Source organism: Nelumbo lutea, chromosome 4 (assembly GCF_056320005.1).
Source record: "Nelumbo lutea isolate HS-2025 chromosome 4, American lotus-T2T, whole genome shotgun sequence".
NCBI classification, from domain to species: Eukaryota; Viridiplantae; Streptophyta; class Magnoliopsida; order Proteales; family Nelumbonaceae; genus Nelumbo; species Nelumbo lutea.
The window spans coordinates 41,116,789-41,136,665 of NC_142687.1; the positions used below are offsets into that span (position 1 = coordinate 41,116,789).

At 38.0% G+C, this 19,877-nt stretch overlaps 1 protein-coding gene across 8 annotated transcripts; it reads right to left on the reverse strand.

Annotated features, from left to right (window-relative positions):
- Positions 1–853: 853 nt before the first annotated feature.
- LOC148855395 (uncharacterized) lies at positions 854–18,201 on the reverse strand. 8 transcript variants are annotated; one of them, XM_088986407.1, is made up of 9 exons: positions 17,943–18,105; positions 16,864–17,384; positions 16,114–16,791; positions 12,486–13,854; positions 11,941–12,220; positions 4,061–4,168; positions 3,687–3,965; positions 2,357–2,500; positions 854–1,593 (listed from the first exon to the last, which is right to left on the reverse strand). In XM_088986407.1, the coding sequence occupies exons 2-9, from the start codon at positions 17,327–17,329 to the stop codon at positions 1,405–1,407; spliced, it is 3,513 nt and encodes a 1,170-aa protein (XP_088842533.1). In that variant the 5' UTR covers positions 17,330–17,384; positions 17,943–18,105; the 3' UTR covers positions 854–1,404. The 8 variants fall into 8 exon arrangements, with proteins under 8 accessions (XP_088842533.1, XP_088842532.1, XP_088842530.1 ...); XM_088986406.1 differs by having other exon boundaries at positions 12,486–13,866; XM_088986404.1 differs by adding an exon at positions 17,587–17,763 and having other exon boundaries at positions 16,114–17,384.
- Between the last annotated feature and the right edge of the window lie 1,676 nt (positions 18,202–19,877).

The following is a 19,877-nucleotide window of genomic DNA, read 5'->3' on the forward strand; positions in this document are numbered from 1 at the left end:
GGTTTGGAATATCCTATTGCATCTAGATGCTATGGAGAATTGAACTTCTTGGTTTAGTAAGAGAAGTAGGACCATTGGCAACAAACTTAAATTTCTAGTTGAGGTGTTCATGGTGGAGATGTGACTATTTATTGAAGGGTTAGCTGAAATTGCTACTGAGCTTTGGTTCACCATATATTTGGGGAAAATTCTAGAAATCCCAGGCATGTTTAAGTATTTTCATGTGTAAGGATTTGAATTCTGAAAATCCAACCTACCACCTGCTCGCATGTTTTGAAAAACATACAGAACGAAACAATTTGGGAAGTGAGGAGGAAACCAGATCCGATCCGCTCCTCAGCGCACCTCACACCCCCATCTCATCATGTATTGGAAACATTTCCCAGTGAATAACATCACAACATAAAGGATGGGAGATGTTCTCAATATACGGTGAGATAGGACTGTGCGGCCCGTGAGGTGCACTCCATGAGGAGCAGATCCAGTCTCGATGAAGAGGGTCTAGAATTTACGAACCTGCTGCCCCTTGTCATCCTATTCAAAATAACCAAGCCTAAGATGCCAAACCCAATAAACAAGTGAATCGGCTAATCCCTGGCAATTGCCCTTCCCTGAACTCAAGCTTGACCCCAAATGCAACTTGAATGCAGTCATTGCACGAAAACAACACTCATACCCACCACTAGCACATTGACTCAAAACCCCTCAGATCCCAAAGCATCAGTTCACAGTACATTTGGTTCTATGAAAAAGAAATGAAGAACTGAGATTTCAACTTAAATGGGGTTGGGCCCCATATGAAGACCATTATACTCATGGCTACACTCAAATGTCTCCATGGATCTGTGGTACATGACTACAAGGTTCTGTTTATAATACATTCATAATTCAACAGTGTATATGTAAAAATGTGACCGTACTTCCTGTGCCCACTCCCAAACTCCCACAAGACGCAGCCAATCCTTTGTTAAACCCCAACCAACTTGAATAAACAGCTATTAGCATAAAACCATTAACCATAACCAAAAGAACCCTTTAAAGAATAATCACATCATATACAACAGGATCAAGATCCCTTCCCACTAGAGCAAGCAAGCAAAAAAGCCTAGAAATAGTGGTGCAGGCAAAAATTACATTCTAAGTTACAGCCAAGTTAGGATACAACTCGATAATGTGGGAGAGAGTCCGTCAACAAGCCAAACAACACCTTTCAATGCACCAGCCACACGTGTGAAATGCAAGACCTGCACAGCCAATCAAGGGTGAAGCACATTTAGTTGCCTCCAGTACTGTCTGGTTGCTTCTGAATTGAGCGGGCTTCTTCCCTTTTGATCAAGGCCAGAACCCAAGCTTGAGGGTTGCCCGTAACATATCACCTCTTCCATCAAGGATTGCTTTCCATGGTTAAGAAGAGATGGGTTCATATGGATAGGAGAGCCACGGGTGCTTCAGAGCTTCTGATGCTGATGGGCGCTTCTTTGGATTTATTTCAAGGAGATGGGCTACAAAATCAATGAAGCCTTGGTCCCCCATTGGCAACCGATGCCGTAAAGATGTCTTTTTAGGGATGAGATATTCCAGTCTGTTAGTTTCCTGAAGAGAGAAGTGAAAACACATTACCATAGGAAAAGCTGGAAATGTTTCGCAATAGAAGAATAAGTAATATTATTATTATTGAATAAGACTGTTGAAATGGCCAAAATACTAGAGGTATTGTAATGGGCAATCCTATCATCCTATGAGTGAAATCACTGATTCCAAGATCAAAATTGGAAGACGGAAAAGCTAGGATGCATCACTTGGTAGAGATTGCTACATTATTTACCAACCATTCAGGCCCCTAAATGGTGTCCCAACTACCAAGGCACCAACATGGGTGCCCAGCCATTCAGGATGTATTTCAAAAGGAACTGGCCAAGCAGCAAAATTTACTTAATTCAGTCCTCAATTGAGCATTCATCTTTTAGGCTCTAGCAATATAGGTATTGCTTGCTTCATAAGCTTTCAACAAATTGTATAGTACCTTGTAGATTATGATAAGAACCAGGTAATTCAAAGTGCAATGGAGCCAGAATTTTTCCCTTGGAAAGCCAGAACATAAATGGACAATTGTGATATCAGATTGTTAAATAATGCTGTAACGAAATAATATGTACATCTAAATTATTTTGAGATAAAAGTAGTTAGATTGTTTCTAGAAAAGGTGCATAGAGCAGCACTATGAATGTACACATTTGCATTGAAATATAAACAACCGAATGCATCAGACAAGACTTAACCAGGTGACCATAATAACTTCAGAAAGAACCACATAAGCAAAAAAGAACAATATGATAGGAAAGTGAAGGGAAATTACCTGATTCCGTTCATAAAGCATATGGTTTTTGGTGAAATATTTGTATGTGTCCCGTCCCTTAGCCAGCATGCTTTGGTCAATAGGGCCTATGATTCCAATAACACGTGCAAGCAAAGTTGCAGGTGAATCATTTTGGAAGAGAACCTGCACATGCACAATAAGGTTTGTATTCAAAACATTTTTTTGATAAATAGGTTTATAGTGAAAACATTGTCAAAGATGTATCTCTATATTGCAAGTGAGATGTGTTTTATTAATAGTATATAATTATATATTTATGCAACACGAAAGCACATCAATGTTTTCCAGTTGTTTGTACTCCAAGAAGGTACATTCAGAAATATTATACTTTGAAATGTACAAGCAAGATAATAAGAGAAAGAAACATCATCAACAAAATGCAAACTCTTTAGCTCCTCAAAAAATGTATTACCTACAAACATAAAATTATAATGAGGAATAACAATAATAATAATAATGGTTAAAAGAAACAAATAATACCAATATTAAGTTGCAAATCATCAAAAAATAACATTATTACGTTATGAACACCAAGTTGCAAATCATGGTTTCGGTAGTACCAGTTTTTGGAAAACCAATAACCGAAACCAAACCAAAGCCGACTGGTTCAGTTAACCGCCGATTTGGTTCGTCGGTTTTTCGACTTTTTTATTTTATAATATATAGATAATATAAAATATATACGAAAACTATGTATAATATATATAACTATATATAATATATATAAATATATGTATACCGGTCGGTTCGGTTAACCGGAATTTTTGGTTCAGACTTGTTGGTTTCTCATGATCACCTATACCAATTATTGGTTTGTCCAGCATAAGTGCTTAAAAGACAACCAATTCGGCAGGTAAACGACATACCATTCTGAAAACTTCCCAAAGCAATATAATCTCATTTTATCAGAAAAACGCACATCTTCTTAAAAACATGATATCCACATTGTTAACAACATAATAATAAATTGAGGAAGAAGATGTTAAAACAGGGAGATGGAAGTTAAGATACTTTGGGTTAAAAGATCGGCTAATTCCCTAGCTGATGGTTTAGCTAAACAAGGGGCAGAAAGGGATTCACTTTTTTGGGCTAAACTGTAACTATAGTGTGTTTTCTTTCTTTTTTCTCTTTTCTTGAGGTTCTTTGTTGCTCTTGGAAGATAAGTGTGTCTGCCTTCCTATTGTAAATCTTCTTTTGATGAGTTAATGAAAGTGTTATTGATATAAATAAAATGTTAAAACAATGACAATAGTACTAAAAAGTAAAAACAATTAGATTATCACAATTTCTAAAGATTGATGCAACTTACATTTCCAGTACAAAGTTCCGCCAAGATGCAGCCAAGTGACCATATATCAATCTTTTTATCATATGGAAGTCCCAGAATAACTTCTGGTGCCCGATAGGATCTAGACTGGACATATGAGCAAAGATGATCTGTTTCAAAACAACTACTCCCAAGGTCAATAACTTTCACCTCACACCTACTGTAGCTCTTTACCAAAATGTTCTCTGGCTTCAAATCACAATGAATAAGACCAAGCCCATGCAAAAACTGCAATGCTTCCAAACACTGAATGGTTATCGACTGCAGAGATGAATACAAAAATAGGTCATACATCAGCAAAGAGAGAAGATGAATCATACAGATTCGAGTTTCAAAAAATCTAGCATCATACAAACCTGCAACCTTGGCATTGTGAAGTAAACCTCTCCCCCTGATTCTCGATTGAATTTGTGAAATTCATATAAATTTGCCTTGAGTAGTTCACACACAATCAACAAATGCTCCTGCAAATACAAAAGGAACCAGTTACCAACTACTTTATCATGCAGTGAATAATCCTCATGCCAGGTCCTAGTAATTGAATGAACTCAAAACATGATAAAAGCAATGCAAAAGGTACAAAGATGGAAAAACAAATATTTCAAAGCATGATAGAAGCTATACTTGGTGATCGTGAATTATGAACATAAAAGATGCATATCATTTTTTTTTGGAAAAGGTAAGGTAACTTTATTCAAATAGAAATGAGAGCATACAACAAAACCCAGGCCAAGAAAGAAGCCTGAGAACAACACAAGTTACAGACTCCAACAAGACTGAGACCGAAACAAGAGAGACAAGTTCAGGTATCTGAACTCCTCAGTAACAGACACCCAAGAAATCAGCTTGCCCACAGCTCTCCGCACTAGATCTTCAGGACTCTTAACTAGGGGTGGACACGAACTGAGCTTTTCACTAGCTATTCAAGCTCGGCTCGTGAAATGCTCGCCTTGGCTCGACCCAGACCGAGCTTCGAGCCGAATGCGAGCCTCATATATGGCTCGTCAGTCAATCGAGCCGAGTTCGAACATTTTAAAGTTTGGCTCATTAGGTTCGCGAGCCTAACGAACCTCTATATAAATTATATTATACATATTATATATATAAGTATATATACCTTTTTAGAATTTTTTATCGGTAGGGGCACAGTTATACCATGGTCCCTACACAGTACACTTCCTCGAGACTTGAGAGGGAGAAAAAAATGTCATCTTCTTCAATCAAAAAAACCTAAGCGGCTAAACCCTTTCTTTCTCTTCCTTGACTTTCAGACTTCCGTTCTCCTCTGCAGACTGCAGCCCTGTTCTCACAGGCCGCAACTCTCACCAGTCGGCGGTCGACAGTCTCACCCTCTCAGCTCTCACCTAGTTATTGAAAGTGGGAGGACTGAGGAGCCTTCTGGTCTCAGGTTCTCAGCTCTCAACTCTCAGAGTCAGAGTTTCAACACCTCTGGTTCTGGATCTCTCTCACTCTCTGCTACAATTACAAAAATACATGAAAAGCTGCAGAAAAACAGGTTTTCGTTCTCCTCTCAGTGCTTTCACAACCAACGTCCAACAACAACAGTTTGCACCATCCTTTCTCTGCTTCTTGAAGTAGTTATCATTACCGACAAGAGCACCGGCAGCGGCAGGTCCAAAGGATACGGCTGTGTGAGTCCTTCTTCTTCTTCTTCTATTTCTGATTTGGGGTTCTTCTCTACAGATAGGAGTTGGGACTTTGAAGGTTCATTATTGAGCTCGAACCTGTGAATTTTGCAATCGAACCGAGCTCGAGCCTTGCATTTTCCTACCAAGCTGAGCTCGAATACTCAAATGTTCGGCTCGGCTCGGCTCAAATCCACCCCTACTCTTAACTCTACTACAGAAAATTCTGTTGTTCCTTTCAGTCTAAAAGCACCACAAGACTGCTGCAGGAATGGTCCTCCACGCTAATTTTCCTTTCTTGCTTAGGCCTTTAACTTTCCAACAGCACAGAAGCTCCTTGATACACCTAGGCATAACCCAGCTGATGTCCATGGATTTCAGGAAATGCTCCCACACCAGGGAAGAGACCGAACAGTGAAGACATAGATGATCTGTAGATTCTTGGGAGGGAAGCACAAAGACCACAAGAAGAATCCAAAATTTGGATGCCACACCTCTCAAGATTAGATCTGGAAAGGCATTTGTCTAGGGTCATTGTCCACACCAGAAAGTTGGATGCATATCATCCGCCGCATCTAATTAAAACTTTGAAAGAAACTATTTCATGGGCACAATTCTAAACACTGTGGTTCCCACAATCTCATAGCCTAAAATTCCAGTGTGCCCAATCCATAAATGTATAACTTTTTACATGTTTGCATTGAGATAGTACAGTGTGTTCAAGCACTTCAGTCATAAGTGGCAGATTGACAACTTCTGGAAAGATAATTTTAAAATAGAAAAAGCAGAACCCTTCTAAACCCATTGACTCCATGGTAGCTTGAATTTCTACTGTCCACGCAATCCAAAAAAATATATGATATTTGATTAAGACATAAAAGTGCACTCAACCACCATAGTTATGTGCAGATGAGTGACTTTTTTTTTAAACAGTATGTATTATCGTGAAAGTGAACATTAAAATATAAACAACTCATGCTTTATTTTTAAAGAGTAACATGTGAACCATTTAATCATCCATTGTAGAACATTGGAGTTATCACGGTATATCTTTTCTCCATATTTAATATTAAAATACCAATTTTTGTGAAGTTGTGACACATTTTATGGTTAACCTAATATATCAATTACTAAAAACAAGGCTTCAACTTGGACAGACCTAATACAAGCCCTGCCTAATCCAACCTGAACTTGTTCTTAGCTTGGGTTCAAATTTTCAAGCTTCAGTTTGGGCATGGGCCTGAAAACCCAGGCCTAGCAAAATCTTGAGTCAGGCTGAGCTTAAGAAATAGGTAGCCTGAACCAACACAAGCCTGGCCAAATGTAGGCCCAAGTTCATTGTTGACTTCATTTCATTGAAATTACACACCATAAAATATGACATAAATTACAAATAAAATGTCAAAATATTCAACTAAAAGAAATTTAACATTTGAACTTTAAACATATCTATAATAAGCAACTCTTCAACCATTTAAAACAAAATTGTTTCAATTTTATGATAGATCAGTAATTATGTATATAGGCCTAATAAATCTGCCCAGCCCAACATAGGCCTGGAATTTTATTGGTTTAGGTTAGACCGTGATTGGGCCTAAGAGATTGGACTTAACCTCGGAACAGGCTCGGGCTCAGGCCCTAGGCACCTTTAAGGTTGGGGGGCTAGGATGGCCCTAAGCCCAGTGTGGCCTCCCTAAGTTGCAGTCCTACCTAAAACAAATCAACCCATGTTCAAGAAAACACCTTACAGCATCAGATATCAGACAAAAGAAAAACTACCCTCAAATCAGTAGTCTATGAACAACTCATATACAAAATGTTCATTCCAAAATGAGAAAAGTGTGGGGATTCCCCGAATTCCTTGTTAACTGATAGCCACAATGATAAATCTTCTCAAGACTGCCATATACAAGGAGGTTTTGTTGTTGAATATTCTATTTCTGTTTTTCCACTGTTTCATGGAAAATTTGCAATTTAAACAAACAGGAGCTGAGCTGCATTTATAGAAGGAAAGCATGTTGGAGCAATCAAAGAACTAGATTTGTAGTAGCCTTCAATACTAAATGAGGAAGAGGGTAGCCCTGAAACATAGCCAGGGAGGAATTTGGCCATTTATCATACATTGAGAATACATTGACACCAAAAATCGGAGGTACAACAGCTGAAAAATGGTGATAAAAGCATTCACTTCTTTCATAAGGATTGCAACTGCAACACCACAAGAAGGTTCAATTTGATTTCAAGAATTAAGATAGGTAATCATACTTATGAAGGGGAGGATGAAACTAGTGAGGTTGTTGTAGATTTTTACAAGAGGTTATCTGTGACTCGTGATGTCACAAGGCCCAAGATGGAAAGCATTGCTTTTCATCAAAATTGACCAGCAAAATAAGAAAGGTCAGAGAGAAGATTGGAAGAAGAGCAAGGACCCCAATGGAGATAAAACACCAGGAACAAATGGGTTTCACATTGTGTTTTATAAGAAATGTAGGCCTGTCTAGAGAGAAGAATTTATTGAAGTGATGCAAGACTTTCATGATCAAGTAAATCTATCACTGATAGCTAATTCCATCTTCGTATCTTTCATTCAAAGACAGAATGTTCTTCAGACATGAAGGATTATCCCCCTATCAATTTAATTGGTAGCATTTATAAGGTGATTCCCATAGTGTTGGTAAATACATTGAGGAAACTGCCGATTCTTATCTTTTTCTTTTATCCATCTCAAAGTGCTTTTATACATGGATATGAAATTTTACATGGTTCCCTAAGACGATGTTTGGAGTTTTGTTGAGTACATCCTTCATAGACTGGGCTCTGAAGTCAATGGGAGATGGTGGATTTCAACATGTTTATCGTCAACGGTGTTCTCTATTTTAAGCAATAGCTCACATAAAGCAGATTTTGAGAGCAAAAGGGACTTCCAACAGGGTGATCCCCTGACACCATTGCTCTGCACAATCAAGGTTGAAATGCCTAGCAGGCTGGTGCAATGGGCTGTACAAGGTGGATGTTGATCCCCTACCTGTTTACTACTTGTCAATATTTAGGATACCCATTGGGTTAAGTAGAAGCATAGAGAAGTTGAGGAAGGATTTATTGTGGGAGATAGCGGAGGGGAAGGATCATAGGGTAAGTTGGGAGATGATATGTAGAAGTAAGAAATATGAGGGTTAGGTCTTGGGAATATAAAAGAGAGAAATATGGCATTGTTGGGGAAATGGTTGTGGAGACTGCCAATGGATAGAGATAAGTTGTGGGCAAAGGTGATAGTCAGCTAGGGCTACAAGAACTTCTCCTTGGTTGTGATATTTTGCCTCTCTTTTTACCACATATCAGATATAGTCCGAGACTATATGTCTATATCTAACTTGGCCCCCTCCGGGAACCCAGCTACTGGTAGGGTTACATGTAGGCCCTGCATGCTCTTGCATCAGCTAGCCTATGGTTAAGGAGTAAAAGTGAGCCCAGGTGAGCCCAGAAAAATTGCAGAAGTCCAAGGAGTTTTACAGGGAGAAAAGATTGCTAGAAAGCTGAGCTATGAAATTTGCTAATTGAAGTGATTCTAAACTGGTAATTGGGTGAATAAAGGAACCAGAGGTAGTGACTTGGTCTTATAGGAGGGCCATGCAAAATTTCAAGTGGATAACTACAAGTATATCAGTTAGAATTCAATGGGAAAGGAGATCTCGGCAAACAGGTTCACAGATTTACTAGCTAACAAAGGGATGCATAAGAATCAATTATTTTGGGCTCAATTCAATTGTAGTTTTATCTTTTTCAGCATCTCGCACCTCTTTGCGGGAAGCCATCATTGTGTAACTGTTTTCATTGATCTTTAATATAACATCTATGACTTATGAAAAATGAATTAAGCCCATAAAAGCAGGTCCCTAGTTTAGTTAGGGAGTCTGCAAAAGAATTTGCAGATCTGTTTACCCATCTGAAGATGATAAAAATCTACCAAGGGCTAAATATGAAAACAATCAGAGGTTTTTTTCATAGATAACAGGAATCATTTCATTAATTTAAACAAAAATGTAAAAAGATGAACAAGTGGGGTATGATTACCCCTATGAGATAAAAGTTGATACAATTGAGCCCAAAATAATTGTTCCCTCGAAATCCCCTGTCTAGCTAACAAATCAGCCATCCCATTAGCATCCCTAGAAACCCAATGAAAACAATGAGAAGGTTTGGCACTGTTAAAGCCTTAAATTTTGCATCTTTCTTTTTAATATAGTCTTCTAAGCCCAATCATATAGATGGGATGTAGTAGAAGTTTATTCAATAAAAAAAAGGGACCTGCAATTTATTTAAGTGGACAGCAGGCCCTGAATTAACTTAAAAGGGCATTTGGGCCTTAAGAACAACTTATTGACATTTAATGGGCTGGAAGTAGAGCCAAGTTTAAAGGGCAGCAGAATTAATTGTGAAAATTAATCATAAAGAGAGGTTCTTTTCCCTCTTTAAACCATTCTAAGGTCCTGTTCGTTTCCTCTTAACTCTTATCTCTTAAGAAGAATCTTTTAACTTTAAGAGAAAAATGGTTGTTAGTTTCCTCTTATCTCTTATCTCTTATCTCTTAAAGTGCAATCATACAACTTTTTGTTTTCTTATGATACCCCCAACCACCGCCCTTCTCCTAGTGGGAGAGAGCACCAATGGTATTATGTTGATAGAACTTCGAGCAACAAGAGACAAACAAGAGGAGAGAGGAGAGAATTGTGGTGTGAAGAACAAATAAGAAAGGAGAGAGAGGAAGATAGGGATTTCAATGTTCTTCCGCCTCTTCACTAAGATACTTCTGCAGTCTCCTTTTTTTTGAGTTCCACAACCTACTTTGTGAGAAGGATGAATATGTCACCTTTTATTTCTTTATTCATTTATTTTTCTTCTTTCTTCCAAATCTCACATTTAATCATATGCAAGAGGGACAACCATCTATAGCCTTGTTCATGAAACTAGGCTGATTATGGTTCCTTTTTCTTTGATAAGTAATAGTTGTATTATTAAAATTCAAAAAGAGAGATACACACTAAAGGCTTCCCACAAAGAGGTGAAAGATGCAGCCTCCAATCTACTACAGGCTTTCCGTGACAGTAGAGCATTTTGCAAGTTGCAACTAGTTCCCAATTTCTCCAAATGTCACCAAAGGAGAAGTTTGAGAACAAGTCCAATGCTTTGACCCAATTTATAGCCTTGTTAATTATACAACCCCAAACAGCAACCTCATCCCTCTCCTTGTCATTGAAGATTCTATCATTTTGTTTTCTCCCAAGCTGTTGACACCAAAGCAGCCTTGTTCATGACACTATTGATTATGGTTTCTCACACCATATTAACTCATATAATCACTACTTTGTGTGAGGGAGAAAACCATCTATAGCCTTTAGAAATTAATCCTTTTTTATATCTTCTGAAGGGCTACACAACAGGTCACAGGGGGTAGCCTATCCCCCAACCCATAACCCCCACAACCCAGGTGCAGGTGGGATTCGACCCCAAGTCTCTGCTACGACCAGCAGGAGACCTTACCAAACAGCTGGTTGGCACCTTGCAAAACCATCTACAGCCTTATTCATAGAACATGGCTAATTGTGGTTCCTCTTACCATATTAGCTCATAAAAATCATTATTTTGTGTATGGAGAAAGGCCATGTACAGCCTTATTCATGAAATATAAAGAGTAAAGGAAGGACCGAAAATGAACGGCAAAACAAGTATTATAAAGAAATTAATGGTCATATCAAATGTCCCTAAATGTTTTCTTAACAGATGGCCCATTTGTGTCATGTGGGACCATCTTGTAAGATACATATAAGTTGTTTTTAAAAATTCAGGGACACTGAAATAGAAATGTTTTGCATTCTGATTGGGTGAATTATGATATATAAGAAATTATACTAAAATTTTTCCACTAATGGGCACAAAGGACAAAAACACTGAAATAGAAAAGTTTTGCAATCTGATGTAAATTTATGGACTGTTAATGGCTGCTTGCAAGAATTAAAGAGAAGATAAAGACCAAAATCTAAAACAATTCAATCAGCCCTAGAAAATAATCACTATAGGGCTTATAAGAATCACTCAGCATAGCAATAATAAGAAAAGCTACACTCAAAATATCCATAACCACATTCTTGTACACATATATAGGCACTATATGGGTAGTCAATCCCACTAGAACTAGAAAAACTAGATAACTCCCAAACTACTTACCAATTATTATGAAACATTAAACAAAACTAAACTGTAGCCAAAAAAATTGAATTCTAAAGTCAGAAAAACACGTTAAATGACCAAAATACCACTAGTATCTAAAAATAAAAAACACATAAGAATATCAGAAAATTCCATATCTGACTTCTGACCACTGGCCTCTTGCATTAGATTGTCAGTGAAACAGTTAGAAAAGCCCCACCTTCAATTCATTAAGCACTCAGAGAGATGTACAAACCATAATGAAAAGAATTACACAAGGAAAATGGAAAATGATACATGTGTCAAAGTAAACACTTAATAAATAACAAATGCTCCTAGAAAATGAAAAGTCAATGGTAAAATAACTACTGCAAACATTCACTTACTCGATAGTAGAAATAATCATACAAGCGTAGAATATGGTATTTGTCAGATGGATCATGCTTGTTGACATATTTGAGAAGCTTTATTTCATCAAGACTCTGATCAAAAAAATCCTTGTTGTTCTTGATAATTTTCACACAGACATCCATGCCTGTATGCAAATCATGTGCTTGAATAGCTTTGCTAAATGCAGCTGATCCAAGGTATTCAGTAACATGATAACGTCCAGCAATCACTGAGTTTAGAACAACATGGAAATTTTTATCCTCTTCAAAGCCCGTCCTGCAGGGAAAAGAAACTGGGTAATTAAGTGAGATAGATATAATACTAAATGGAGAAAGAGGAACTTAGAAAGATTCCCACAAAGAAATCCATAACGGTTACCAAAAAGTAACAATTGAACTATTCTAGCATGGATAGCATATTGCTAGAACAGTCCATGCTAGAATACAATGAATAATAACTCTTATATTTAAACAGGTGTACAATATTTTCCCCTTACTCTCTCCACCCCAATCATAGAACCAAAACTGGAAGCAAAACATGCCTGTTTTTCCTATGCACAATCTTGAGATTAAAGGTTTCAAACGCCTCCTCCTGAGATTTTATCTGTCTCACTTGCTCCTGCACAGCTGCTGCTTCTTCATCCTCTAGTGTTGTCCCAGTTTCCTCTTCTCTCGCATCGCCGACTTTGTCATCCTCCCTTTTCTTGATATGCTCCTCTTCAGTATAGCCATAGTTTGAGAGTGTTGAAGCAGTTGAGTTTGATGATATTATGGCATTAGCATTATTTTCATCCCGGGAACTCTTTCCAGGTGAAGAATCATTGCTCTTCCTCCTCCACGAGGCAAGCATGTCATCAGGCCCCATCAAAGCATTCCCATAATCATCAACTTCATCACCAGTCACAGCATTGCCCTTGGTAGACCACAAAGATTTACTAGAATTTCCCTGCATCAAGTCCCCATCTCTCAAAGGGGGTGGGAAAGAAAATCCACTGTCAGTGTAATTTGGTACAGTTGTACAAGCACCCTTGTCATTCCTCGTAATGTATTTATCAGAATCCTGCTTACTTGCCCTTCTCTTCTCCCTGTTTGATCCATCAACATATCTTTTATCTCTGTCATGTTGAGAATGCCTGGACACACCAATACCAACATCATGATCATGGAAGTATTCCAAGTCCCCTTCACTGCTTCCTCCAACTAAACTTTCTCGTACTTCACTGCCAATATCAGCAGCATCACTGTTAATCCCCACACCAATTGATCTAACAGAACCATGCTGGTCATCATCCATACAGAGATCATCTGGCCGCGGTCTTTCACACTCATTCAAAACTCTCCCATTCCCCAACATGATGAGTTCATTTGTCTGAGTGACAAAGCCCTGCCATACGGGTTCTGAACGCATTAGATTTAATTCTTCTTCATCCATCAATTGCCCATCATACTGGGCAATTAAATCACTTTCATCATTCCTCCCATAAACTTCAGATATCGTAAGCCCTATAGAATCATCTGGAGCAGTAACCTGTTCAATATTTTTTGCCTGAAAATACTGCTCTCCAGAGATATAAGAGTCCTCTTCAGCAAAAGATTGGTCATCATCATCATCTTTTGTTGGACCCCTTTCCCGCTGGTCTGGAACAACTACATGCCCCGTTCCTTTTTCATTGTCGCTTGGATAATCAATTTCATGAGCCAGAAACCACGCCTCATCTTCAATCGGTTGCCTCATGTATCCCACATCATCATCATCATCATACTCATCAGAGTCCCAATACTCATTTGGATAGTCAACAGATTCACTCACTATGTCCCCAACAGTTGCAAAACCTGAAATTATATCAGAAGTATCTTCTGCAATGCCCTGACTTACAGATAGCCGACTACTTCCCAGAGTCCTCTTTCCACCTGTTACCATCACTTCCATAATAAAATGTTAGTTCAATATTAAAAGAGGATGAACAGAGCAGAAAATTAGCAACACATACAAAATAAAATAATCAATATAATATTGTGAACTATAAATCCCAAACAGAAAAAACCAAAGTAAACCTAAAGTCTACCCTTCTAAGATCATAATGATCTATCATGCTTATGTTTTAACACTGCAACCTAGTCATAGGTAATAGAGAAAATATCTGTTACTAATAATCAAGGATATAATATACGAATTGGGAATACCATGCATGAACCAACACATTGGCCTAAAGAACATCTCAAATCAATAAAGTCTATTATCACATGACACAGTCACACAGACACTAGAAGGGTAGGGTATTGAGTTATAAGGATATAATTGTTTTTTTTTTTTACATAATTTTCAGGAATATTGGGCGAAGGTTGGTATTTTTATTGATTTTTTCTGCAAAAATGGGAAAACCAGTTTCAAGATTTATTAACACCAGCATCCCATCAAAATTCCTGTTCTGCATAGGACAACTTGCATTTGACCCATGGCACTTTTAGGCTCCGTTTGGTTTGTGGGAAAATTTGAGTGGGATGGAAAAAGATGGGATGGAAAAATGTAAAAATTTACCTTTCCATTGTTTGGTTTTATATATGCAAAAATAATAGGAAAAACACTGTAGCGGGTTGGTTCTTCGCTGGAGTTGAGAAAGCAGATTGCAGCGGCGAGAGTTGCCAAGAATTGAAGAACAGAGCTCCATGAGTTGCAGCGGCGAGAGTTGCCGAGAGTTGAAGAACAGAACTCCATGAGTTGCAGCGGCGAGAGTTGAGAAAGCAGATCTGGTGAAGACGGGAAGAATAGGAGTGCCCCTCGCAGATCGCCACAGATCTGGAAGACAGGAAGAAAGTGAGGGAGAAGAGAGAAGAGGAAGATGGAGGGAGATCGCAACTGCCCCTTGCACTGGTTCCGTGCCAGGTGAAGAAGAAGGCCAGTAACAGTGGTTCTTTCGATGGTAACAGTGGTTTCTCAAATTTTTCCACCGGGGTCACACGGTTTTGGTGCCATGCAACCCCAAATCCACGATTTTGAGATCTGACATCCCACATTTTTCTCATCCCATCTTTCTATTTCCCTCAAAACAAATGAAAGAAAAAAGAATATTCTTGGAATATTCCCTTTTTCTCATCCCCATCCCACAAACCAAACGGAGCCTTATGGATTAGCATAATCCATTTTTACATCATTTGGTGGAACAATGAGGATTTGACATCAGGTTTTTTTTATAGGTATTTGGCATCAGTTTTTTCACTCTATATTTACCACCCATCTCTTTTTCTTTTATTTTGGACTATTTTATCAGTCCTTTGGTAGGCAGCTTCCTGCTTATTTGAAGAGCTGCATCCAATAAAGTCCAACCTGTCTACACCTCAAGCAACAGTGTCAACCAAAGGATTGGCTGATCTTGGGATCCATTGATGAGATGTTCACCTGAGATACCAAGAAGTCTAGCCTAATATATCGTATAAAGAAGCCATTGTTCAAGATGACCACAAATGCCAGCATTTTGATATGGAACTGCCAATATGGCACCATATCGTGCAACAAGTTGCTTTTTATGCAATAACATGCAAAAGACCAGGCACATAGCCAAAAGGGTAGTCCAGTGAATGGGGCTCCCACCAATGCGGGATCTGGGGGAGACAGAAGTACGCAGCCTTACCCCTACATATACACAGAGAAGTTGTTTCCAAACCAGGCAGATATGCTCTAGTTATTAACAGAGAGGCTGTTTCCAAACCAGGCAGATATGCTCTAGTTATTAATGGTGCCTAGATACTTCCCACAACAGATTATTCAAGGAAAAGGAGATCTATAAGAACATGTAAATCAACGCATGTTCAGGCTAGTTCATGATGAAGGAGAATTCCAAATAAGCGGTCATTAAACATGGAAGATATGATAAACATGAGGAATGAAACAAAGAAATAGCAACAATAGAAACAGTTTGAAAGAACAAATGAGGCATGTGAGATTATCAGATTGATTTCATAGCATACAACAATCCAATGCATTACTTCAAATGAATAAATATATTGAAATGTTACTGATCAAAATAAAACTCTAATGCATTCCAAGTCAGGTTGTTTCTACTAATCAAAAAGATGCCAGCTTATCTAAGTTAACACATTGAGAAGACAGCAGAGGCATGCTTTATCCATTCAATAACCAACGAATATAATCTGAAGTATTCAAGAATAAACCTGAAGAATTGATTTCTTGTCCAACAGGAACATCCAGAAATGATCCTATTGAAAATGTCTTGTCTGGATTGGTGAGCTTTGCTCCTGGTTCTTGTCGATCAAACTTTTCGTCCCAGTGAATGTTCATGGGCTTGTCCTCTGACTTGAGTTTAACAGGTGGCAACCTTGGTAACTCCTCCTTATGGTTCTGTGCTACAAGTGGCAATTCTATGCTAGAAATGTTCAGTTGGTCTGAACTTCCTTGAGCTTTACCAAAAAATAAAGATCTTCCTACCCCATCCACTTGTTCCTTCAATGCTGCCCTGATATCAATGGACTCTATTTTCCTCTTTCCTTCCTTCTTATTATCACCAGAAGGAAGACTAATATCATAATTTGTTGATGCATCACCCTTGGAGAATGGAAAAACAGTTTTGATAGAGCATTCCTTCCAAGAATCTGAAGAAGATTTTGGGGGTTCCTCACTATTTGACCATAGGCTGTTCTCCAAATTATATCTAGGGTACAAACTAACAGGTCTAGACTGCAGATCAATTTCTTTGTGATTACTTGTCTGATTTCTATCATATTTGACTTCAGCATTGGCTTTACTTGTACTTCCAACCCACAATGTCCTTTGTTCTCCTGGCAAATCCAACTCGGCTCCATAGCTATCTCCAGATTTCACTATTCCAATAACTGAAGTCCCCTTATCAGAAACTTGTGGGTGATACTTGAGTTGTTCAGATATTTGAAGTTCAGAAAACTTACCCATAGTAACATCACCATCCTTCTCAAATGGATCGGAAGGACCATTGCTGGAATTAAATTTCCAAGGGTACAGATCTGTTGAAGTGTCTTCAGAAGTTCGCACGAAAGAGAAACCCCTGTTACTTGTCCCAGCAGATTCATTAGGTTTATTCCGTTCTCCAACAGAAGCAGTACTTCTCCATTTGTTCTCAGACCCATTTCTAGTTCCACATTCAATCTCTTTAACAATAAGTTCTTTAGAAAGTTCAATACTGTTCCGGGAACCTGTTCCTTGGTGTTTCACATCCGCTTTGTCCTTCTTCTCTCCTTCCAAAACATCTCCAGAGTCCTTTTCCTCCAAGATGGGTTTCTGAAGCGAACCATTCAAATCTGGGCGATTACTGAGCTCCCCTCGCAAGGCAGCCTCGGCCCTTGTGAATTTATTGTTTCGCAAAAATTCCAAAATGGCATCGACCGAGTCCGCCATTATTCAAACCGCTGCAAACCCACACGCAGTCACTAAAAACAGGAACTTGCACCACCTGAAAAGATCAACAGAATAACAAAAAACAATAAAAACGGAACCAAAACAAGAAGCAAAACCAAACACAAGACAAAAAAGGTTCTCTATGTTTCATTCCCAAAGCATTCAAACCAATCCAAACCAACTCATCCACATTTCAATGTCATTGCCAAGTAACTAACTAAAGAAACGAAGAGTTCTCAAATTCAATCATTCGGTACTTGTACAAGCAGAGGAAGGATTCAGAATTCGGATACTATCTACACGGATGACACGCCGTAACACTGTAAATCAGTCACCAGCTGTAAATCCCAACTCGACAACCCACAATCCCTTCAAGAAACCCTAGACAGATTTTCCCAGCAAACGCCACAAATCCAATCACCAGATGCAAAGATCTGCAGCTCCAACAAAAACCCTAGAAATCTCAAAAACCATTCACCGGGCTAAATGCCGCCAAGAAAACCCTAGCTCTCGACACCCATATTTCCGATAATTAAAAACATGCATTGCTCCAAAAATGGGCGAAAATATTTTAAAATAATAAGACAAACGGAATGAAACTCGCTCCGCTTACAGATTAGAGATGTCCGATCGCAGGAGAGACGAAGAAAATCGAATAACTTTTCGCGGGTTTTCTCTGTAATGAGTGTGGATTCAACCTCGTTGCCTCTGGATTCCATCGCCATTAAAACCAGAAGCAACAACGACAACAACAATCCCCCCACAGCATTCGTTTTATTTTTCTTTTCCTTTTCTTTTTATTTTACATTTAAACCCGCGCTGCCTAGACCAACCAGTGCATCGAATAAAAAAACAACAAACTTTTATTATTCAAAATTTCTATTTTCCTTTTTGGATTTTTAATTATTAATTAAACTGTAAATTAAAATAATATATAGACTATATGTGGGCCTCTACCTCTGCAAATTTGGGTCTGTCGTCCTTTTGGGCTGGCAGACTATATTTACTGCAATACCTTCAAAATTGTATGTTTGTCCTAATGGTTTGTGTAGTCGTGGGCGTAAGAGAGGAGGATAATTTTGTCATTTGGGTAGGCAATTGTACAACAAGAAAGAGGGGTTAGATCTTTCCAGTGGTAAAGGTATATAGCATGATGAACAAATCACTTAAACTTTTTGAAGGTTTCAAGGATGGGTGATGTGGCTGATCTGAACCGTCCATCTGAGAAGGCGACAAGCTGGATCGTGGTCCGCAGCTTGCAAGGTGGTATTATGATAACGTGGACCCGTTATATAGCTGCCATGTGGTTGGGAGCTCGTGAGTCAAGAAAAGGACGCTTACCAGCTTTAACAAGTGGATGGACTGGTTTTAGGTGAATATTTATGCCGATAGGAGATGCATTATGTTGCTAAGTAGATTCTAATCTGATGACTATTATGCAGGGGATCCACAATCGAATCAACGTCAGGATGCCCGAGGCCTCGAGATGAGGAGTCACGGGAGAACATATCCCGATTTTGCCTAGGAAAAGGTATGACTACTGGTATGTTGGTTTTAAGAGAAGCACGATAGCTAGGCCTAGGCCAACAGCAAAGTAGCGTCTTGGGGGAATTGTAAAAAAGTTGTGTGAAATTGGCTCGGGAATCGTACAAGCAAACGGTTCCGATTTACCCCCAAATCTAGACTCCGGTCAAAAATCATTGAATTTATCAATAACTGATTAAGTGGTCAGATCATTGACCGGTTTAATGGGGTTTTGTCATTTTTATTTTTAATTATTGACCGGTTTTTGCAATAATTATTGGCTTATAAATGGACGGGCCATCCATTTGAACTATTGACCCAAAAACCAGTTGCTAGCAGGTAGTATTTTCAAACCATCCTTTTATAAATGATCTTTATCGTCTACAAGTTGATCATAAAAGAATAATAATCAATAATTTTTCATTTTTAGTAATAATACATCCTAAAATTTTTTATATAATTCATAAATTTCCATAATTCTCTATAAAATTCATGTATTTTTATATTTTTTATTATTAATTAGATGTAGGTTTCAAATACTTCACGGTGGGACCTAAAGTTTTGGATATCATTAATAGGCCAACCAGTTAGATTGGACTCTTCTTATTGTAATATTTCTATTTTCTTAGTGTATTTCTTTTTTTCATTTATCAAAAAAAAAAAACTTAAGATTTAAGGAGCGGGAATTAAGTGAGTTGAAAAATAAGTTCAAACAACATTTTAAAACTCACAATTAAGTAGGGATTAAATTCAATAATAGATACTTTAGTCAAAATAATGTTCCACAATTTTATTTATATTTTTAATAGTAATGTAAATACATAATTATAGATGTCTTCAATTTTTTCTATAACTTTTTTATTTCATGTGTGTAAAAATAATTTAGTTATGTAAACATATTTTTTGTTTAATATAATAAATATATGATATTATACATGTCCAAATGTGTTTTTGTAAAATTTATGTACTTTTTTCATTTTGTATTTTTTTTATTTTATTAATTTTTCAGTGTAAGTTCAGTTCA

Excerpts from the sequence above, each read along its gene's own strand:
- LOC148855395 (XM_088986400.1), bottom strand. The coding sequence starts at position 17,329 with ATGGCGGACTCGGTCGATGCCATTTTGGAATTTTTGCGAAACAATAAA. Across the intron at positions 12,221-12,485 it reads ATTGTGCATAGGAAAAACAG|GACGGGCTTTGAAGAGGATA; the intron begins GCATGTTTTGCT and ends TTTTCCCTGCAG. Across the intron at positions 3,966-4,060 it reads TCACAATGCCAAGGTTGCAG|TCGATAACCATTCAGTGTTT; the intron begins GTTTGTATGATG and ends TCATCTCTGCAG.